This window comes from Camponotus floridanus, unplaced genomic scaffold (assembly GCF_003227725.1).
Source record: "Camponotus floridanus strain SB8 unplaced genomic scaffold, Cflo_v7.5 scaffold37, whole genome shotgun sequence".
Classification (NCBI taxonomy): domain Eukaryota; kingdom Metazoa; phylum Arthropoda; class Insecta; order Hymenoptera; family Formicidae; genus Camponotus; species Camponotus floridanus.
This window is the reverse complement of record NW_020229514.1, coordinates 783,016-805,834: the sequence shown is the minus strand read 5'-3', so window position 1 is coordinate 805,834 and position 22,819 is coordinate 783,016. Positions and strand designations below refer to the sequence as shown.

The 22,819-nt window shown below is 27.1% G+C and overlaps 5 protein-coding genes across 5 annotated transcripts; all 5 read left to right on the top strand.

Moving 5' to 3' along the window:
* The first annotated feature begins 2,400 nt into the window (after window positions 1-2,400).
* LOC105255145 lies at window positions 2,401-8,270 on the top strand. The gene is made up of 16 exons (XM_025411083.1): window positions 2,401-2,512; window positions 2,734-2,851; window positions 3,638-3,917; window positions 4,110-4,232; window positions 4,474-4,564; window positions 4,646-4,782; window positions 5,000-5,146; window positions 5,850-6,087; window positions 6,152-6,271; window positions 6,458-6,575; window positions 6,651-6,912; window positions 7,249-7,339; window positions 7,424-7,560; window positions 7,646-7,778; window positions 7,869-7,923; window positions 8,170-8,270. Exons 1-15 carry the CDS (start codon window positions 2,456-2,458, stop codon window positions 7,917-7,919), a joined length of 2,103 nt encoding a protein of 700 aa, XP_025266868.1. The 5' UTR covers window positions 2,401-2,455; the 3' UTR covers window positions 7,920-7,923; window positions 8,170-8,270.
* Window positions 8,271-9,500: 1,230 nt separating this feature from the next.
* LOC112638807 (putative odorant receptor 85d) lies at window positions 9,501-11,697 on the top strand. Its single transcript, XM_025411110.1, has 8 exons — window positions 9,501-9,727; window positions 10,082-10,199; window positions 10,269-10,533; window positions 10,620-10,730; window positions 10,833-10,923; window positions 11,056-11,192; window positions 11,352-11,484; window positions 11,584-11,697. The coding sequence occupies exons 1-8, from the start codon at window positions 9,584-9,586 to the stop codon at window positions 11,632-11,634; spliced, it is 1,050 nt and encodes a 349-aa protein (XP_025266895.1). The 5' UTR covers window positions 9,501-9,583; the 3' UTR covers window positions 11,635-11,697.
* Window positions 11,698-13,102: 1,405 nt separating this feature from the next.
* LOC105255121 (putative odorant receptor 85d) lies at window positions 13,103-15,433 on the top strand. Its single transcript, XM_011264219.3, has 9 exons — window positions 13,103-13,192; window positions 13,308-13,427; window positions 13,562-13,679; window positions 13,799-14,063; window positions 14,431-14,541; window positions 14,673-14,763; window positions 14,893-15,029; window positions 15,132-15,264; window positions 15,343-15,433. The coding sequence occupies exons 1-9, from the start codon at window positions 13,148-13,150 to the stop codon at window positions 15,391-15,393; spliced, it is 1,071 nt and encodes a 356-aa protein (XP_011262521.3). The 5' UTR covers window positions 13,103-13,147; the 3' UTR covers window positions 15,394-15,433.
* A 1,534-nt stretch (window positions 15,434-16,967) lies between these two features.
* Window positions 16,968-18,820, top strand: LOC105255146. Its single transcript, XM_020028737.2, has 8 exons — window positions 16,968-17,056; window positions 17,193-17,310; window positions 17,414-17,678; window positions 17,782-17,916; window positions 18,041-18,131; window positions 18,262-18,395; window positions 18,498-18,630; window positions 18,720-18,820. Exons 1-8 carry the CDS (start codon window positions 17,003-17,005, stop codon window positions 18,765-18,767), a joined length of 978 nt encoding a protein of 325 aa, XP_019884296.2. The 5' UTR covers window positions 16,968-17,002; the 3' UTR covers window positions 18,768-18,820.
* A 1,952-nt stretch (window positions 18,821-20,772) lies between these two features.
* Window positions 20,773-21,873, top strand: LOC112638804. The gene is made up of 3 exons (XM_025411107.1): window positions 20,773-21,158; window positions 21,272-21,391; window positions 21,602-21,873. Exons 1-3 carry the CDS (start codon window positions 21,015-21,017, stop codon window positions 21,740-21,742), a joined length of 405 nt encoding a protein of 134 aa, XP_025266892.1. The 5' UTR covers window positions 20,773-21,014; the 3' UTR covers window positions 21,743-21,873.
* Window positions 21,874-22,819: the final 946 nt, after the last annotated feature.

Genomic DNA, 22,819 nt, shown 5'->3' with positions numbered 1-22,819 from the left:
ATGGATAGTCAGAATCATTAGCCGAACTTGTATTTTCGGTTCACGCTCATCGAAAAGCCTTACAGTAAGTATGCAATAACTTATTGTAATATATTTGCATTGATCTTAAACCAAATAATGAACAGTTTTTATATTCAGGTAGTGTTACCTTTTAATGAACAATATTTAGTCAGTATCATAATCTTATCACCTCTACTTACCATAGGTTCGCAGTACGTCTTGAAAGTATCATTTTTACAGTATCACTTGCTATACAAATTCTGATAGTTACAGTCGGTATGAGTATTACTTTAGTACAAGTGAGTTATTTACAATTTGATAATTATGAAAACTCTGAAAAATATAATACAGACTTAAAATGTTATCTGTTCGTATTCAAGTGCACGATACAGTTGTACAATTTAGCAAAAGCAATGAGATATATGGTTTTCATTGTCGCTCAAATGTTCCATTTATTTTGCTTAAACTTTCAAGAGCAAAAATTGATAAATCATAGTCTCGAAACTTGCGACAAAATGTAAGATAATAATTGAATTAAAATAAATTATATATATATGTATATATATATATATATATATATATATATATATATATATATATATAGGTTGACATTTATTTTTCGTATTAAAATATTTGAATTTAATCACTTTTATATTGAAATGATCAATTTCACTATTAGATTATTATATTCATATTACATTATGTACAATATTAATTTTATAGATTTCATAGTTCATGGTATGAAATACCCATAAAAGCGCAAAGATTGCTCTTGATGGTGATGAGAAAAAGCATTGTAGCTAGTACTTTGACCGCAGGCAAGATATACATATTCTCCTTAGAAAGTTTCATGATGGTAAAGCGATCATTATGATAGCTGTTATGATATTAAAAGATCTGCAAAGAAATATATAAAAATTTTTAAATTATCCTTATTTAGGTTCTGCAAACTTCGTATTTTACGGTTCTATCATCCTTCAGCGAATAAATCGACAGTTGACGATCATAGTAGCACGTTTAACATGAAAAATATTTTATTTTTTTGGTTTCTCCTCCACTCTTGTAATTAATTTACATACACATTGCAACACAATTTGCTCACAGATTGTAAGATTTGCACAGATAACTTCTTATTCTACATAATTATAAGCATAATTATAAATATTACATAATTATAGTTTTTAATTATATTTTATTACTTATATTTAAAGTATGTATTGTATTTTATTACTTATATAATTAATTATATAAGTAATAAAATACAATACATACTTTAAACAATCCATAAATCGCTGACAGAATTCAAGAAATGTGTATTTATCATTTTATGTACTGCATGTGTCTAATGTATGTATATAATCTAATGTATGTATAATTTAATATGTGTACATCCTGATATATATTTTGTATGTGCTTGTATTTTAATTTTTAAAATGTGTTTTCTCTATTACACGGCATGAAAATATTTTGTCTTGAATTTCGTTAAGAATTATAAATCGCCTAAAGCCATTTAAATAAATATTATTTATATCGTACATGTAATATTTTTATTTTACATACTCTTATGTAAGTTGCACAATACTAGAGATTAATTAAATTAACAAGTTATCAATTGCCTTTATTATAGAAATCAACGTCTTGTCAAATTTATAAGTATAAAATATTATGTGGAAAAGTCAAAATTACATAATCAAAAGTAAAGTAACTGTATGTGAAAGTCATTCCCGGAATTTTATTTTGTAACATACTTTCGTATATATTTAACAAAGAATTATGAATTAGTGCACAGGGACAGTAGAGTATTACTCGACTGTTTGGTGCGTTTACAACTACTAGTTATATCTTCTTCCGCAACATTGGCCGTAAATTATTGATTCTGCCTTGTGTTATATTTATGCGAGACACGTATTCATTATATCTATCAGTCACGAAAATTCACTTGATTATTATGCCGGACGGACGGAAAAATAGAGGAACAAAAAATAGAAATAGCGGTTACTTAAAATATTAATTTTTTTTTCTGTTGCGGGAAATATTTCGAAGGTAAAATTCTCTCGAGTACTTCAGACAACATTTGTGCGTCAAAGAGAAACTATATTAGTTAATTCAAAGTATGGAATCTAATATAGTTTATTATTACGATATCAATAAAAGATTCTTGTCGCTTGTCGGTCAATGGCCGTATCAAACACCAAAGGAGCAACGGTCTTTCTTGATTTTGATAATGATAATTATAATTAACACGATGGTAACACTGGTAACACATTAAATATCATTAAAAAGACTCAAATTTAAATTTTGTTTATAAAATAAATTGAAAGATTTGTCGTATTTTCAAAACATCATGCATTTTTCAAATGTTCACTCTTTTTCTTGCGAAAGCTTTATTTTTCAGGTGGCTAAATTTTTTATATGCAAAGATGCGCAATGTATCTATGCGTCTTTACCTCCAAACATGTTAGCAGTGGCAGTATTGGTGAAAATATTTACATTTTATTTTAACAAACAAAAGGTAGAATATGAATTATATATATATATATATATTAGTTGTCTTTAATTCTAAACTATATCAATAACTATACAAATTTATACAATAAATCTATACAAACTATACAATATCAAAATTCTTTCTACAAAATTTTAGATATTATTATAACAATATTGATACTCTAAATTTTAAATTTCCAATATTTATAAATGCTATTATTTACATAAATTTTATAATATTTGCAGATTAAAGATCTTACAGATCGTTTGTTTATGAATTGGGATATGCTCGAGAATCAAGAAGAACGCGAGATTATGAGAAAATATACGAAGACTGGCAAATGGTACGCATTGATATATGCTTGTAAGTAATCTATCTTTTTATTTTAGGTAACAAATATTTTTTATAATAGAATATTACTGAATATTAGAATCCAAATTATGCTATTATTTACCATTGCTATTATACCTGAGATTTTCTAAAGATCTCGCTATATTATTCTCTTTAAAGAGAAAATTAGTTTGCCTGCTTATTATCTTTTTAAATTTGTTATTACATATCAAATAATATTACTCCATTAATTGCTAACGCATCTGTATCTTTAAATTCGCATTTTGGGATTTGCATCTTTTTCGAATTTTATTTTTCTATTGTTAAAAAATTTAGTCAAATTTGATTTCGTAACTCTTATTATAACTTTCAATTTAATTAATTTTTAAATTAAATATATTTTCTTTTCGAATTATATAATTATATTTCCCTATTTTTTGCATAGATTTTGTTGAAATATATTTCTTTAATAATTTATAATTTTTCAATATTTTAGTATCATTAATACCATAAATATACTTCTAATTATATTATTATATTATTAATTATATTATTCAAGCATAAAAAAAGTTACTTTATAATTTTATTTTCCAAAAGGAAAAATATTTAAAGATTACACATTAAGGATTACAATTTTTTGAATAAAAAAACTGAATTTGTCAACTATTTTATCTCGCTATTATATAAAGAAATATAAATATTTATAATGACAAAATATGAAATATTTTAACAAAATTTTCAAAAAGTGATATTATATAGAAAGATATAAAAAATGTCTTTTAATCCATTTTTGATGTGCAAATTTTGTTTTTATTCCAGTTTATGTTCATATTGCAGGTTATATCTATATAGGTCTTATGTTATTTGCATCAATCGCTTTAATACCACGCATCTTGGACATTGTATTTCCTTTAAATACTTCCCGTCCGATAGAATTAGTATATCCGGCATATTACTTTGTTAACGAGGAGAAATATTTCTACTATATTTTTTGCCATATGATAATTAGCGCAGAATTAAGTTTGACTGGAGTAGTCGCGACTGACAGTATGCTCTTTGTTTACATGGAACATCTTTGTGGCCTTTTTGCTGTGATTGGGTAATGTTTCGTCGTGATCTTTTATATTGGAATTAAATTACATTGTTATATCGAGAAAACTAATAAAATTCTGAGAAAAAGTCAAGAAAGAAAATATATAACATAAGTTTTATAACTATTCATTTGCTTGAAAGATAGAAATTAATTTTAAAAATCTATGAATATGTATGTTACACGCGCGAAAATTTACAGATTTCGATTTGAACATATGTTGTATAAATATAATAATGTGAAAAAGTTGATGATTAATCGCTCTGATGACATGTATTGCAAAAACGTTATGTTTGCAGTTCACGTTCATCGAGAAGCATTGCAGTGAGTATGTAATAGTATTGTGACATGTGCTTTCTTTACTAGTCTTAAGATTAAATGAATAATTTTTATTTCTCTCTTTCTCTGTTCTTTTCTGGATTAATAAAAGCCCAGATTTTTATTTAGTAATATTCAGAACCTTATCGATTTCGTTACTTGAACAATTTTTGATATTCGCGATAGATCATTTTTTTAAATAAATAACATTTAGTCACTATATCATTTTATTGTTTTTTTACCATAGGTTTGCGATACTCCTTGAAAATACTTTTTCATTGTCCTTTGGTATACAAATGCTGATAGCTGTAGTTGGCATGAGCATTAGTTTAGTACAAGTGAGTTATTTATAATTTGATAAATATAAGGACTCTGGAAAATATAATACAGATTTAAAATGTAATCTATTTATATTCAAGTTCACGATGCAGTTGCACGATTTCGGCGAAGCAATGAGATATATGTTATTCATTGGCGGTCAATTGATTCACTTATTCTGTTATAGCTTCCAAGGGCAAAAATTAATAAATCACAGTACCGGAATTTGTGACAAAATGTAAGATATAATATTAAATTCGAAGTAATTTAAAGCGGTATTAATCTTTTTTAATAATATAAAAAATTTGTCTGGCTTATAGAATATTTAAATTATAATTAAAATATGTTATTTTATTTTCTCTAGAAATATAAAATATTTATGTGAATCTCTTCTTGTGGTCATATTTATAATTGTTACATTCATTTCGCTTATTTCGCGTATAACGTTATTATAGATATAATGGCTCGTGGTATGAAATACCCATAACTGCGCAAAGGCTGCTCTTAATGGTGATGAGAAAGGGCATCGAGGCCAGTACTTTCACTGCCGGCAAAATATATGTATTCTCTTTAGCAAATTTCACGGCGGTAAAACGATCATTGTAACAGATGTTATAATATCATAAAAATGGATAAAATTTGTAAAAAATTTTAACTCATCTTTACTTAGGTCTTGCAAACTTCGATGTCGTACTTTACGGTACTATCATCCTTTAACGAATAAACTGTCAGCCGATAATTATGATTAATATGTATAAAAAATATGCGAAAAATATCGCTGAAATTTAGTAGGAATGTAATATTATATCGGATAGCGAAAAAATATATATTTATATTCCATAAAATTTGGTATATAAAACACACATATGTGTAAAGTAATAAAGTATTATTTTATTATCGATATTACGGTTTATTTGTTACATGTTTCTTCCTCTTCTGAATAATAATAATAGTAATAATATTTTAATAATACGGATCACGCTCGCATTGCACTTTTTCTCGAGAGTTTCGAAGAGAACTCGCAGGAATCTACCAATAGCCGGTATTATTTTAGCCGGTGATATTGTTTGACTTCGATCGATAGCTCCGTCCCTTCGGGAAAAACATGAACGACGGCTCCACACGTCAATTAAGAATTTACATTATATTTAGCGTCGAGGGAACAAATGCTATGTCTGTCTATAAGATATTATACATGTGTCAACCGTTAATCTAGGCGACATGTAACGGAACTGTTTTGCGAAAATCAAAATGTATATAGCAGTTTTAGTTATGCTTAAGGGGATGTATGTCCTTGTTCTCTTAATTCCATGTTCCATCCCAGAGGATAAGCTACCAGTCGTACAAAGTTTCATTAATCGATCTCGCGGTTTTGAAAACGCAGTGTCTCTTAAAAACTATGGATGCTACTTGGAATTATTATTACAATTTTGTTTACAAAATATCATCGCTCGTTGGTTTGTGGCCATTTTTGAAACCAAGAACAAGAATATTTCGCGTTACTGTATTCACAATAACTTCATTTACTGCTTTCATTCCTCAGGTATGTGCATTTAATGTGATTAACGTAAGAAATATCTTGCAAAAGTTAAAAATAATATTTTCAGATAGCATTTCAATTTACATGCAAGGAAGACTTGCGGTGTACTTTTAAGGCGAGTACGTCGTACCTGTATACGATATTGATTATGTTAAAGATGTACACATTTCAATTAAACATCAACACAGTACGTTTTTGATAAGAGATGCGATTAAGTATTCTTACAGAATCAATTTTAAAAATTACAATTTGAAAACGAGAGTAGAAGAAGGGAGAGAAAATTAAATTCAATCTTAATTTTTTCTTATTGTATTTTCATGGACTGTTTTATCAAATTGTGAGAAAAAATCGCTATTAATCGATATTTTGTCAGATGAAGGATCTTACTCGACACCTGTTCGTCGATTGGAAAAAAGCCGAAAATCCCGAAGAATACAAAATAATGAAATTATATGCCCAGAATAGTCGCCGATTCTCTCTGTTGTATTTGAGTGAGGACTGATTAAAAAAATGATATATACTTTATTCTATTTGTATATTTCTAAATTTTATTTCATATCTTGTAGTATATTGCTCAATGGGGATATTTATATTTGTGTCAATATCCCTTATACCATTCGTACTCGATATCGTATCGCCTCTTAATCAATCCCGTCCGGTATTACTGCCATATCCAGGATACTATTTCGTGGACATTCGCGAATATTTCTTGCAAATTTTCTGGCATTCTCTCGTAGCGTGGCAGATTCTTACGACCGGCATAATCGCCCACGATTGTATGTACGTGACTTTCGTCGAGCATATTTGCAGCATGTTCTCTGTGATTGGGTAAGAAAATGATTTAAGATGCAAATATGCAAATAAAACTGCAAAATGTTTTTCTATGTTTAATTTATTTAAAAAATGTCAGAGTAAAATCGATGAATCGTATATAATTACTTGCATAGATTTCGCTTCGAACATTTAATTTATAATTATGATAAAACAAAGGAAATTGTTGATCTGAACGGTATGTATCGCAAAAAAGTTGCATTTATCGTGCGTATGCACCGAGAATCTTTAAAGTATGTATATAAGAGCGAAATTTAACAAATCCGCTTAAAAATAAAAAAACATCCCGAGAAGCGAATAGTTACATTTCATTTATTTTTTTATTTGTTATAGATATACGAAACTTCTAGAAGATACCTTCAATATGCCTTTTGCTGCACAAATGTTGATAGTAACAGTTGGGATGAGCCTTACCTTGTTACAAGTATTTATTAATTTATTATAAAATTGTACTCAAAAGATGCAAACAGATTGCAAAAGATTCAAATATTAAATTTTTATATTGAAGCTTTCACGGCAGGATAGCAATTTACTGGACTTGATAAGATACATGTTATATGTCATTGGTCAACTGATTCATTTATTCATTCTTAATTTTGAGGGACAGAAACTGATAGATCATAGTGTTCAGACACGCGATAGAATGTAAGACATTTGTTTTTGAATTACACAGAAAATATCGGATTTATGTTAGTTTGCATTTAACTCGTACGTTTTTGCAACAATGCAGATACAATAGCGCCTGGTACAAAGCATCTATAAAATCGCAAAAACTATTCATGCTGGTGATGATGAAATGTCTTCGACCCAGCGTTATAAGCGCTGGCAGAATTTACATTTTTTCTCTGGAAAGTTTCTCCATGGTAAAGCATAATTGTCTACAGACAAATTCCATTTTAAAGCTTTTTTAATATGTGGTACATATATGGATACATGTTTTTATTTATTACTAGGTTTTACAAACTTCAATGTCATACTTCACAGTGCTCGCATCCTTTCAATAGTTAGGTTAAGTATTTAGTAATTAGCGTTTTAAACCCATGTATCTCGAAAACATCACATTATACTTTATTTTTATATTATAATTACATAATTTTGTTAATTAGATAATATTTCAAATTTATACTCTGATTTGCAAAGTTCTTTCAAACTTTTTCATATCCTTAAGATGTTATTCTAATCATGATTTAAAATTTTTAAAAATATTTATCTGAAAAATTACAACTTTTTCATTTTTATTTTCATTATTTTAAGGAGATAATCGAGTGATGAAGTGACGATATCAGGACATCATCAATGTTAGAATTCAGTAATGATTTCAACAGGGTACCAATATATTCTCACAAAATAAAAATGCAAAGATCAATTATGTCAAATATTTCCTTAAGAAAATAAAATATCTGTGTTAATGTCACGTGTCGAGGATTTGTTACACAGTAATTTTGATATATCACGTTTCGCAATATTCTGCATAGACACTAAGCACTATATCAGTGCTGTCATTTATTTGCAATTTTCGGCTGGATTTTTTAGCTCACACCTACCGTTCTCCCTTTATCGCGCGCGCCTTAGCAACCGCGCCAAATATATTATAATGTATCATATTTTATATAATTTTATTATTATTTATATAATTTATTTATGTAATTTTTTATATATTATTTTTTATATAATTTTATTATTATTATTTATATAATTTTTTATATAATTTTATTATTATTATTATTTATATAATTTATTTATATAACATTTTATATATTATTTTTTATATAATTTTTTGTTATTAGATTGCCACCTTACATTTGTGACGCACACGTGTCTGGAGGAGGTTACCACGCTCCTTAGTTACGTGCGTTCGGCGGCACGCGCGGTAAGGGGAGAGTGGTAGGCGTTAGCTAAGAAATCCGGCCAAAAGTTGCAAATAATTGACAGTACTGCACTATATCATTAAATTGTATTAATATTCACAAAAAAAAACTCATTTTTGGAAAGGCTAATCGATACACGCGACGGAAACTTAAATACACATAATATATAATAATATTTCCTAAATATTACTATTAATCATAATTTTAAATTTTCAAAAATGTTTATCTAAAATTTGCTACTAATTTTTCCACTTTTGTTTTTCTATTTTTCGAGTGATGATTATCTAACAATAAGAAGCGACTTTATGAATCCTTTTTAGAATCCAATAATAAGAATTATTCAGTCCTAATGTATTCTTTAAAAAAAGGTCCGCCACTAATGCGGGCAAATATTATACGTCGAATTTATTTTTTTATTGATATTTTGTGTTACGTTACACCCCATGTAAATACATGTATATAATCGGAACTTACTTCATAATTTTAAAATCGATACGTTGTATGACAGAAGATGCTACCTATAGTGACAAGCATCTATTAAAATATACATTGTATGTATTATGGAGGGATAGGGATTGGGATATATAATAAAACGTTTTTGAGGTACGGTACTATGTAATAGTACTATTACATAGTACTGTACCTCAAAAACGTTAATAGATGCTTGTCACTATAGGTAGCATTTTTTACCTACTTTATTCCCCTTCTTTGATACATTCATTCGTTTTTTGCTATGGAAAACGAGCAGAAAAATTTAGTCGTTTGTGAGCTGTCGAAAACGAAGTATCTCTCTGAAAAATATGAAGTATATCTGGAATTATTATTATAGTATTACCAAAAAAATGCTATTATTCGCTGGACAATGGCCTTATCAAAAGAAAAGAGAGAAATTGCTTCGAACAATTCTATTGATTACGACCGAACTTTCTGTGATGATTACACAGGTTGTTACATCTATTAATGATTTCATATCTATAATTATAGATAAATTTAAAAATTCTTTGATTAAAATAAAACATTGAGCTCTATAATGTGATAATAAGGACGCTTTTAGGTGGGAAGAGTAATTCAATGTGACAAAAACGTGCAATGTATTTTAATCGGTTTACCAACATATTTAGTGCACATTGTGATTATGGTGAAATTAATCGCGTGTCAATTTAATAGTAACAAAGTATGATAATAAAAAATTTATTGTTAATAAAAAAAAATTTTCGAGTTTCTACGACTATTCATCATGATTGTAGGCTACAATGACTAGGAAATTATCTAACAAAATTTAATATTTAATATCATAGATTAAATATCTCACTGATCAATTATATTTCGACTGGAAAACTTTGGAAAACCCGGAAGAATACGAAATTATGAAAACGTATGCAGCAAAAGCCAGATTGATTTCTTTGACTTACGCCTGTAAGGATAAATCGCTCTGTTTCAATTTTCCATATAACGGATGATAAATTTGTTTCATTTTTGTTGCAGTATATTACCTCATATGTTGTCCTCTGTTTATATTTACTAGCCTTATACCAAAGATATTAGATATCGTGGTGCCCCTTAACGAATCTCGTCCTATAATAATGCCTCACGAATGTCACTATTTCGTTAGCGACGATACAGAATACTTCTATTATATTTTTCTCCATGCCTTTATATCTATGATAATACTTGTAATCCCTTTACTTGCACACGATTGCATGATTCTGACCTATATCGAACATGTCTGCGGTATTTTTGCTGTAGCTGGGTAAGAAAAATTTTTTTTTGTTTTTTTAATGTAATAAATTTTAGAGACAAAATTAATAGCTAACTGTACTATTCAAATGCATGTAGATTTCGTTTCAAAAATTTGGCACATAATACTGGCATAGAGAATAATAATATAGAAAATGTTTACGATAAAAAAATAGTATCATCAGTTCATACACATTGGCGAGCTTTAGAGTAAGTATTTAATGATATTTTTATGTGTATAAAAATAAATTAATAAATATTTAATTTAAAAAATTTCAATATACATTTTATAAAAAAACTTATTTGTTATAGATTCGCGGAGTTTCTTGAAAATACCTTCTCTGTAACTTTAATTATACAAATGTTAATAGTTATCATAGCAATGAGTCTCACCTTATTTCAAGTACGTACTTAATTGTTAAAGATATTGCAATGCAATTTACAATATTTATATATTTCATTTATAAAATCAAAAATTGTTACATATATATATTTGTAATTAATAACAAGTTAAAATATATTTATTACATTCGAGATGGCAATACAATTAGAAGATCCTATAGAAACGATGAGGAATACTGCATTTGTTGTTGGTCAATTGATTCATATATTCTGCTTCAGTCTGCAAGGCCAGAAATTGATAGACCACAGTTTACAAATGCAAGATAAAATGTGAGATAATAATAATTAAATAAAGAATTTAATATTTATAATTTAATATTTAATTAAAAAAAAATAATAATTCAAATTGTAAAATTTATAAATCTGCAATCGATTTAAAATCAAGATAAAAAAGTAATCATTAAAATGCGTTTTGTTGCAAAATTGCAGATATAACTGCTCCTGGTACAAAATACCAGTAAAATCACAAAGGTTACTTCTAAACGTAATGAGGAGAAGTCTGCAACCCAATATTTTAAGCGCTGGCGGAATTTATATTTTTTCTCTAAAGAGCTTTATGTCGGTAAATAGAAAAATTTTCACAAATAACTTAATGCATTATAGCGCATGTGTTATAATGGTTTAAAATAATTTTAAAAACATATGCTTTTTTATTTTAAAGGTTTTACAGTCTGCAGTATCGTATTTTACTGTACTCGCCTCTTTCCAGTAACCGATATTTAGTAAGATAGTATTTCTTGTACAAAACATAATAAAGTTAAGGTAATAGATTGAATTGAAAATTATATATATATATATATATATCTCTACTTATTTTATCATTATTTTAAAAAATTATCTCATTAGTCACATTATTGAAATATTGCACATTTAAAATTTTAATATACAAGTGCAGCCAAGCAAATAGTCGCTCATAAAAAAGCAGACGTTATTAAAAAATGAAAGAAAATAATATTAAAAAAGATGATATTATAATTATTAATTTAAATGTGCTGGCATATATTTATAATTTGATTTTACTTGAAATAGATTATTATCGTCACAAATCTCGTATCAAATTTGAACAATGAACTACATTTGCACTAAATATGCAGTAATATACAATATATGATGTTAGCTTAAAGATGTACAAACAAGAGCAAGTCAAACCGATAACAAATATAAAACATTTATCAGAAATCATAAAATAATATATTAATCTTTATATATTAATCTATTATTATATATCTATTATTATATATTAATCTTAATATATTAATCTATTATTAATTTATTAATCTATATATAAATTTTTTAACAGTCTATTTATTAGATTCCATATGATTTACTTTTTAGAAAACTTTAGAACAATTTTATATATTATTATGTATTACAATTAAATACTTTATAATATTATTATATTACTCCCTTTTTTCTTTTCATCCTTTTATTATTCACATAAAATTCCAAATGTTTTGAAAAAATGTTATTTAAATATATTATTTGCTATTAAAAATACTTATTCGAAAACTGAAAAGAGGTGTTGCAACTTTTAATTTTTCCTTCTCAGGTGATAAAACAATTGTACTTACTTTTAATAATTTAATAATTTAATAATAAATAAGAGAGTTTTAATATATCCTAAAAATAAGAATAAAAAGTTTCGTTATGAATGTTAAGTAAAGAATGCGAATTCAAAAGAATAAAAAATAGAGTGTAAATGTGTAAATACAACGTGTTGGAAATGTTTCACATAATTATTTAGTATGTTGCATTCTACAATATTTATATACTGACATCACAGCATTTGCATTGTAGCATTAAATATATGGATAAAATACTAAGACTAAACTTATCCCTTTGCATATTATAATCAATATGATCAATATAATCCAATATGTTCCGCGCGATAAGCTATCATCTTCATCAATGACAGACTGTGTTTCACAATTACATTACGAAGCGAGTGGGGGTAGAAATCTATCCCCATTTGCACGCCTCTAGAAGCGACACGTGACAGGTAGTATTTTTCACATAACATTATATTATTTTTCACTAAAATATTTATTTCTTCCTTATATCGGAAAATGAAAAGAAAAATTTAGTAGATTTCATACAATCGAAATGAAAGGATCTTTCTGAAAAATATGCAGTGTATCTGGAATTATTATTACAATATTACTAAAAAAATGTTATCATTAACTGGCCAATGGCCTTATCAAACGAGAAAAGAAAAACTGCCCCGAATGGCTTTTGTGACAATAGTCGAGATTTCGATGTTGATTCCACAGGTATTATATCCAATTATAGATTATCTAATTGTGGAAAAGAACATTAAAAAGTTATTTCATTAAAATATGATGATAATGTATACACAGAATATTGATTTGCTATTAACATTATTAGGTGGGCAAATTTATTCAATGTAATCAAAATCTACAATGTATTTTAATAAGTTTACCAACGACTCTAGTGTACTCTGTGATTATGATCAAATTACTCACATGTCAATTTAACAGCAAGAAAGTATGATAATACTAGAAATTTATATTACATGTTTAAAATAAAAAACAATTACTTTTATAAGTTCTTATAATCATTCTTTGCGACAGTTTTTTAATTATGATATTATATAGCAAAATTTAATATTTGTACTCTAGATTAAACATCTCACTGATCAATTATATATCGATTGGAAACATTTGAAAAGCCCGGAAGAACGCGAAATTATGAAAATGTATGCAGCGAGAGCAAGATTGATTTCTTTGATTTACTCCTGTAAGAATAAATCGTTCTATTCTTCTATTATATATAATTTTATATATAATGATTATATGAATACATAAATACATATATAATATGAATAATTACATATAATTCGCTTCATTTTGTTACAGCGTATTATTTTATATGTTGTCCAATGTTTATATTTATTAGTCTTACACCGAAAATCTTAGATATCGTTATGCCCCTCAATGAATCTCGCCCTATATTAATGCCTCACGAAGCTCATTATTTCGTTAACGATGATAGAGAATACTTTTATTATATTTTTTTCCACGCTTCAATATCTATGATAATAATTGTAATGGCTTTACTTGCACACGATTGCGTGATCCTGACTTACATCGAACATGTTTGCGGTATCTTTGCTGTAGCTGGGTAAGAAAAATTTATATTTTTCTTTCTGTCTTTTTAAAAAGAAACTACACGGATTAGATACATCAAAAGTTAATAAATTTAATATATTTTGAAATTCATGAATTTAACATTGCGTAACATTTAAAATTTCTATTTTCTCTTTAAAATTTCAAAATATTTTCATAAATTTGTGTGTACAATACTACAAAAATTTTCGTAGTACAGGTACTATAAAAAGGTTAATATGATATAAAATAATATCTATATTTATGATTTTAAGATTAAATTATGTTCCATAAGACAAAAAAGTCTTCTATAGTCTTTTTCCGTTAAGTTTCTTTTTAATATAAGTTAACAAAGCGCTGACATGTTCCTTAAATGATTGAAGATTTCGATTCGAAAATTTGGCACATAATATCGACATAGAAAATGAAAATATAGATAATATATATACTCAAAGAATAGCATTATCCGTTCATACACATTGGCGAGCATTACAGTAAGTATGCAGTAATAATATATTTTTATGTATGAGAATAAATTAATAAATGTTTATTGAAAAAAATTCTTAATCATATTATATAATTATATAATTCTTTATCATATTATAATAACAATAATTTGCTATAGATTCGCGGAGTTTCTTGAAAATACCTTCTCTGTAACTTTAATTACACAAATGTTCATAATTATCGTAGCAATGAGTGTCACCTTATTGCAAGTATGTGTTTAATTGTTACAAATATTGCAACTTAATTTGCGACATTAGCATATTTTAAGAATTAAATTGTTACGTATGTTTATAATTACCCAATGAATAACAAATTAAAATATATTTATTGCGTTCGAGATGGTAATGCAAGTAGGAAATTCTATTGAAATGGTGAGATACGCGGCATCTGTTATTGGTCAATTGATTCATATATTCTGCTTCAGTCTGCAAGGCCAGAAATTAATAGATCACAGTTTACAAATGCAGGATAAGATGTAAGATAACAATTCCAATTGTAATTTCCATTGTAAAATATCAGTCTGTCAAATTCAAGAGAGTAATTAATTATTGAAAATACCTATTGTTGCACATTGCAGATATAATTGCTCCTGGTACAAAATACCAGTGAAATCACAAAAATTGATTCTAAACGTGATGGGAAGAAGTGTGCAACCGAATATTTTAAGCGCTGGCAGAATTTATATTTTTTCGCTGAAAAGCTTCATGACGGTAAAAACCTGATATTAGCGCATGTGTTGTACTAATTTGAAATAATTGTTAAAATATATGATGATTTTTATTTTGAAGGTTTTACAGTCTGCAGTGTCGTATTTTACCGTACTCGCGTCTTTCCAGTAATCGATATTCAAATAGTATTTCTGTATAAACATAATAATGTTATGGCAATAGATTATTAAATTAAAAATTATTTTAATATCTTTATTTAAAAAAATTATCCCAATACGTATGCTATTGAAATGCACATTTTAAATGCACATTGAATTGCACATTTTAAATGTTACTATTTTACAAGTACTGTTAAACAGATAATCACGCATAAAGAAATGGAAGAAATAGTAGAAAAGATAATATTCTCAATATTATTTTAACTTTATTATTTGTCCTGACTAAGTTATTGTCATAAATGATAACAAATTTAGAAAATGAAGTAAATTATATTTTCATTTAAATATATAGTAATGTTGGCTTGAAGATGTGAAAGCAAGAAGACTTAAATTCATAATTAGTACAAACCACAAAGTAATTATAAATCTCAAAGTAATATATACTTATACTCTCAAAAATAGCAAAATAATATTTATGTATGATTAAATTTTTTAACAATATATCTATTAGGCTCCACAAAATTAATTTTTCCAGAAAGTTTTAGTACAGTTTTATATACATATATTATATTATAATTAAATATCCTTTTTTGTTATTAAAATCTCAAAATATAAATTTTCGAAAAATATGATACTTAAGTATTATTTACTATTAAAAATATTTATTTTTAAAAATTGAAAAATATTATAACTTTTAACTTTTGTTTTTTGGATGATGATAAAGCGATTTTATTTTCTATTTTATAATTTAATAATATTTTATTCTAATATTTTATTCTATAATTTAATAATACGTGAAGCAGTTTCAATATATTGTTAAAATGACAAAAAGCATCACTTTGAATGCTATAATAAATATGGAATGCGAATTCAAAAGAATTAGAATAAGGTACATGCGTTAGAATACATGTATGAAGAGTACATATATATATATATATATATAATGTTGGAAATGTTTCACATGATTATTTAATATATTACGTTCTACAATATCTATATATTGACGTCGTACCATTTACATTGGACCATTAAATTATGGATAAAATACTAAGACTAAACATATATGTCTCCCTTTGCATACTATAATCGATATGTTCCACGCGATAAGCTATCATTTTCACTAATGACAGACCGTTTCATAATTACATTACGAAGCGATACGTGACAAGTAGTATTTCTCATATAACATTCTATTATTTTTTACTAAAATATTTATTTCTTCCTTATATCGGAAAATGAAAAGAAAAATTTAGTAGATTTCGTACCATCGAAATGAAAGGATCTTTCTGAAAAGTATGCAGACTATCTGGAATTATTATTACAATGTTACTAAGAAAATGTTATCATTAACTGGCCAATGGCCTTATCAAACGAGAGGAGAAAAATTGCCCCGAATGGCTTTTGTGACAATAGTCGAGATTTCGATGTTAATTCCACAGGTATATTATATCCAATTATAGATTATCTAATTATGGAAAAGAACTTTAAAAAGTTATTTCATTAAAATATGATGATAATGTATACACAGAATGTTGACCTGCTATTAATAATTCTAGATAGGAAAATTTATTCAATGTGATCAAAATCTGCAATGTATTTTAATAAGTTTACCAACGACTTTAATGTATACTGTTATTTTGATAAAGCTACTTACATGCCAATTTAACAGCAAGAAGGTATGATTACTAGAAACTTATATAATTACATGTTTAAATAAAAAACAATTACTTTTATAAGTCCTTATAATCATTCTTTACGATAGTCTTTTGTAATAATCAAATTATTTGGCAAAATTTAATATTTGTACTCTAGATTAAACATCTCACTGATCAATTATATATCGATTGGAAACATTTGAAAAGCCCGGAAGAACATGAAATTATGAAAATGTATGCAGCAAGAGCAAGATTGATTTCTTTGATTTATTCCTGTAAGAATAAATCGCTCTATTCCAATTTTATATATAATGATTACATGAATACATAAATACATGATATAAATAATTACATATGATTCGATTCATTTTGTTACAGCGTATTATTTTATATGTTGTCCAATGTTTATATTTACTAGCCTTATACCGAAGATATTAGATATTGTATTACCTCTCAACGAATCTCGCCCTATGTTAATGCCTAACGAAGCTCACTATTTTGTTAGCGACGACAGAGAATATTTCTATTACATTTTTTTTCATGTTTTTATATCTACATTCATAATTTTAACGGGTTTACTCGCGCATGATTGTGTGATCTTGACTTACACCGAACATGTTTGCGGAATCTTCGCTGTGGCTGGGTAAAAATAATTCGTATTTTCTTGTTTTTCCTTTAATACAGTCAAAAAATAAAATTACTTTAACTACTATTAAAATAACTACTGATTTACTGTCTGAATGTAGATTTCGTTTCGAAAACTTGGCACGTAATACGGACATAAAAAATGATAAGATAGATATACAATCAAAAGATGTACAATGTCAGATATACACTCAAAAAATAGCATTATCCGTTCACGCACATTGGAGAGCTTTACAGTAAGTAATATGTAATTTGAAATGTGTAAAAATAAATTAATAAATATTTGTTTGAAGAAAATTTTCAATAAATATTTGTTTGAAGAAAATTTTCAATATACTTTCAATAGAAATATCTTTTTAGATACGCAGAGTTTCTGAAAAATACTTTTTCCGTCACTTTAGTTATACAAATGTTCATAGTTATTGTAGCAATGAGTGTCACTTTGCTGCAAGTACGTGTTTAATTGTTAAAAGTTTGTATTTTAAGTTGCGACATTTGCACATTTTGAAAATCAAATTATTATATTTACTTTTATAATTATTTGATGAAGAAGAAATTAAAATATATTTATTGCATTCGAGATGGCAATACAATTGGAGATTATTGAAACAACGAGATACATGGCATTTGTTACTGGTCAATTGATCCATATATTCTGCTTCAGTCTGCAAGGCCAAAGACTGATAGACCATAGTTTACAAATGCATGATAAAATGTAAGATGATTTTAATTCTAAAATATATATATATAATTTCACGATGGATGAACAGTCAAAATAAAAGTAATCATTGAAATGCATAATGTTGCAATATTGCAGATATAAGTGTTCCTGGTACAAAATACCCGTGAAATCGCAAAGACTGCTCTTAAACATCATGAGAAGAAGCTTGCAACCGAATATTTTAAGCGCTGGTAGAATATACGTTTTTTCATTGAAAAACTTCATGACGGTAAAGAAATTTTTATGAATCTCATGTTACAAGATGTGATTCTACAAAATTATTTTTAAACATTTTAAACATTTGCTTTTATTTCAAAGGTTCTACAATCTTCGGTGTCATATTTTACCGTACTCGCATCTTTCTAATAATGAATGGTCGATAAATGGAAATAGTATTTCTGTAAACGTATAATAATGTTATGGCATTCAAGATATTTTATTTTCAAGATATTAACAAAAGTTCAATAACTTATATTTATATTTAGAATATATAATATGTAGTAACACCATTAGCTTGATTTTAAATATACAAACAAGTAGAAATTCAAATTAGTAATCGATATAGAATATCCATGAAAGCATAAAAATTAATTGTTATGGCTAGGACAATAATTTTTGATTCAATTTTTTAATAGCCATATATCTGTTTGATCTCATTAAGATAAATAATCAGTTTTCGCAAATATATTAATGCTATGCGTGTTTATTTGAATTTTTTTTAAATATCTTCTCAAAAAGTTGATATTTTTTCTTTAAAATACTTCAGTAAAAACTTCTATATAAAACTTCAGTAAAATATATAAAACTATCCATAGATATAGTACACCTTTAATTGCGCATATTTTATCTTAACCAAAACGCAGTTCTTGAAAAAATTATAAAAAGAACATACCATTCCAAGAGTCTGCTTATTTTTTATCAATCAGTTAGATCAGTACTGTCAATTATTTGCAACTTTCGGTCGGATTTCTTAGCTAACGCCTACCATTCTTCTCTTACTGCGCGTGCCTTAGTAACCGCGTCGTCGAACGCTCGTAACTAAGGAGCGGGGCAGTAACCTCAGACACGTGCGCGTCACAAATGTAAGGTGGCAATCTAATAACAAAAAATTATATAAAAAATAATATATAAAATGTTATATAAATAAATTATATAAATAATAATAATAATAAAATTATATAAAGAATTATATAAATAAATTATATAAATAATAATAATAAAATTATATAAAAAATAATATATAAAAATTACATAAATAAATTATATAAATAATAATAAAATTATATAAAATATAATATATTATAATACATTTAGCGCGATTGCTAAGGCGCGCGCGATAAGGGGAAAGCGATAGACGTAAGCTAAGAAATTCGGCCGAAAGTTGCAAATAATTGACAGCACTGACAATGAGTTAAAAAAAAATTTCTTCTATCGATATCTATAATTTTTCTATTTTTACATTTGAGAAAAAGGATAAACTAAAGCTTTTTCTTAAATATCTTACCTGTTATCGAAAATTATTATTTAAAAATTTTTTAAATGTTTTAACAACTTTTTAACTTTTGTTTTTTTTCATCTCGGAAGATAGTTACTTGAAATGAATTCACTTACCTACTCTAGAGTTCAATGAATGATGAATTATGTTTAATCAATAAATCGAACTTTAATGTATTCTCAGAATAAGAAGATTGAATCGCTATAAATTCGAAATGGAAATGCGAAATATTTTACGGATTGCAGAATAAAGAACAAGTATGCACGAATTTGGCATAATAAAATTATGGCATCATGTAAACTTTTTATATGACAATTGGTGTGTCACACACCACGTTTCGAACAATCTATATTTATACAGATACCGTAACATTTACATCGAATCATTAAATATATGAAGGAAGCGTTAGGTTTGCACTTATTTCTTTAAATATTATAATCCAGAGCTGTTTTGCACATTTCGGCTGATTTCTGTGAGTCAACGCCTATCGCCTCCCACTTACGTCTCGAGAGCTTGACAACGAACCAGCTGACACCGTAACAAAGACATTTCAAGTACGGCGCATTTATAACGCGATACCGTTCCTTATACCCCGTCTGCCAAATGACAATATTTTATTATTAATGTAATTAATAATCGGGAATTGAAAGTTTGTTATACATTTTGAATTAATTACCTAAAAAGATTTTAAAAAACTCGCGTATTTTTTAAAAGTATTAACATTTGACGGGACGAAGAGAACAACATCGCATTAATGAGCCGTACTTGAAGTAAAGTGTTGCGCATCTTAGTTACAGTTGTTAGCTAGCTCGTTGTTAAGATTTCGAAATGTAAGTGGGAGGCGATAGGCGTTGACTCACAGAAATCGTCCAAAATGTGCAAAACGTGGACAACTCTGTTATAATCGATACGTCTCGCACGATAAGACTATTTAACAGACTGTTATTTATAATCTTATGCATTACAAAACGTGATACGGGAGATTAAAGAATTTTGACTTGTAGCATTTTCGTACTCCATTCTTTTCTACTAAAATATTTATTCGTTCTTTACACCGGAAAACGAGAAAAATTTAGTCAACTGTGCGCTGTTGAGGATAAAGTGTCTCTTTGAAAATTATGGAGTTTGTCTGGAATTATTATTACAGCATTACGAAAAGAATGCTATCATTGGTTGGTCAGTGGCCCTATCAGAAGAGAAAAGAGAGATTGCCTCGAATGACAATAGTATTCTTGACTGAACTTTCCGTGCTGGTTACGCAGGTTGTGACGAATTATTTCTTTATAACATGGATAAATAGAATTCAAAATTAATTAATTAAAATATAATATACAAAACATTAAATTTTATAATCTGATGATAACGATGTTTTCAGGTGGGAAGATTCATTCAATGTGGTAAAAACCTGCAATGCATCTTAATAGGTATACCGACGTATCTTCTGCACACTGTGATTACGGTGAAGTTACTCACATGTCAATTTTATAGTAGCAAAGTATGATAATACGGACATTTATATTACACATTAATCACAAAACAGTTTCTTCAGTTTTTACGCGATTATTCTTAATCGCAATATTCTACTTTCTATCAATTACTCGTAAATTATCTGTAAATATAGTTTTACAAATTTTTATAATTATTCATCACAGCCTCTTACAATAATTATTAAATTATTTAACAAAGTTCAGTATTTACGTTCCAGATTAAATATCTTACTGATCAACTATATAACGATTGGAAAAATTTGAAAAGTCAGGAAGAATACGAAATTATGAAAACATATGGAGCAAGAGCGAGATTGATTTCTTTGATTTATTCGTGTAAGATAAAATGTGTTTCCTAGATCCATTATCCAAATTATCAGTGCGCATTATTTTACGTATATATTAATCATCAGTTAACTATTATTCTGCACAAGAATATCTTTTAGCGAGATATACCCTCCCAAAAACTCAAAAATAAATTTTCGAGTATATTAAGATACACTATTGCTTGTGAACTGCATTATCAATCTCTATGCGAATTATATTTACCTGATAAGTCAGATGCAAATTTTCAAGGATATTAAAAAACACAATATTACTAATCGTAATCCGTTTTATTAGCATATCTCTATGCAAAATATATTTCCCAAGTAATTCAGAAATGAATTTTCGAGGATATTTCAACACAATATTGCTACTCGGGAACTGCATTTCTAAGTTATTAGAAGAATATATTTCATTAATCGATAGCTATTACATATGTAAAGTAATGCGCACTGATTGGATCGCCAACCAATAGATCTCTATTTTACGTGTAAAGAATGTAAAAAATTTTATTTATATTGCAGCATATTATGTCATATGTTGTCCCACGTTTGTATTAATTAGCCTAACACCGCAAATATTAGATATCGTGTTACCACTCAACGAATCCCGTCCTATATTACTGCCCTATAAAGCCCATTATTTCGTTCACGATGACAGAGAATATTTCTATTACATTTTCTTCCACGGTCTTATAGCTATAATGATAGTTATAACGGGTTTAATTGCGCATGATTGTGTGATCTTGACTTATATCGAACATGTTTGCGGAATCTTTGCTGTGGCTGGGTAAGAATAATTCGTATTTTCTTGTTTTTTCTTTAATATAATTAATAAGTTAATAAGTTCAAAAAAATAAAGCTAACTATTGATTAACTACTAATTTTTACTATTTAAATGTATGTAGATTTCGTTTTGAAAACTTAACACATAATACCGACATAGAAAATGATAAGATAAATGTACAATCAAAATATATACAATGTAAGACATATAATCAAGAAATAGCATTATCCGTTCATGTACATTGGAGAGCTTTACAGTAAGTAATATGTAATTCGAAATGTGCAAAAATAAATTAATAAATATTTGTTTGAAAAAAATTTTCAATA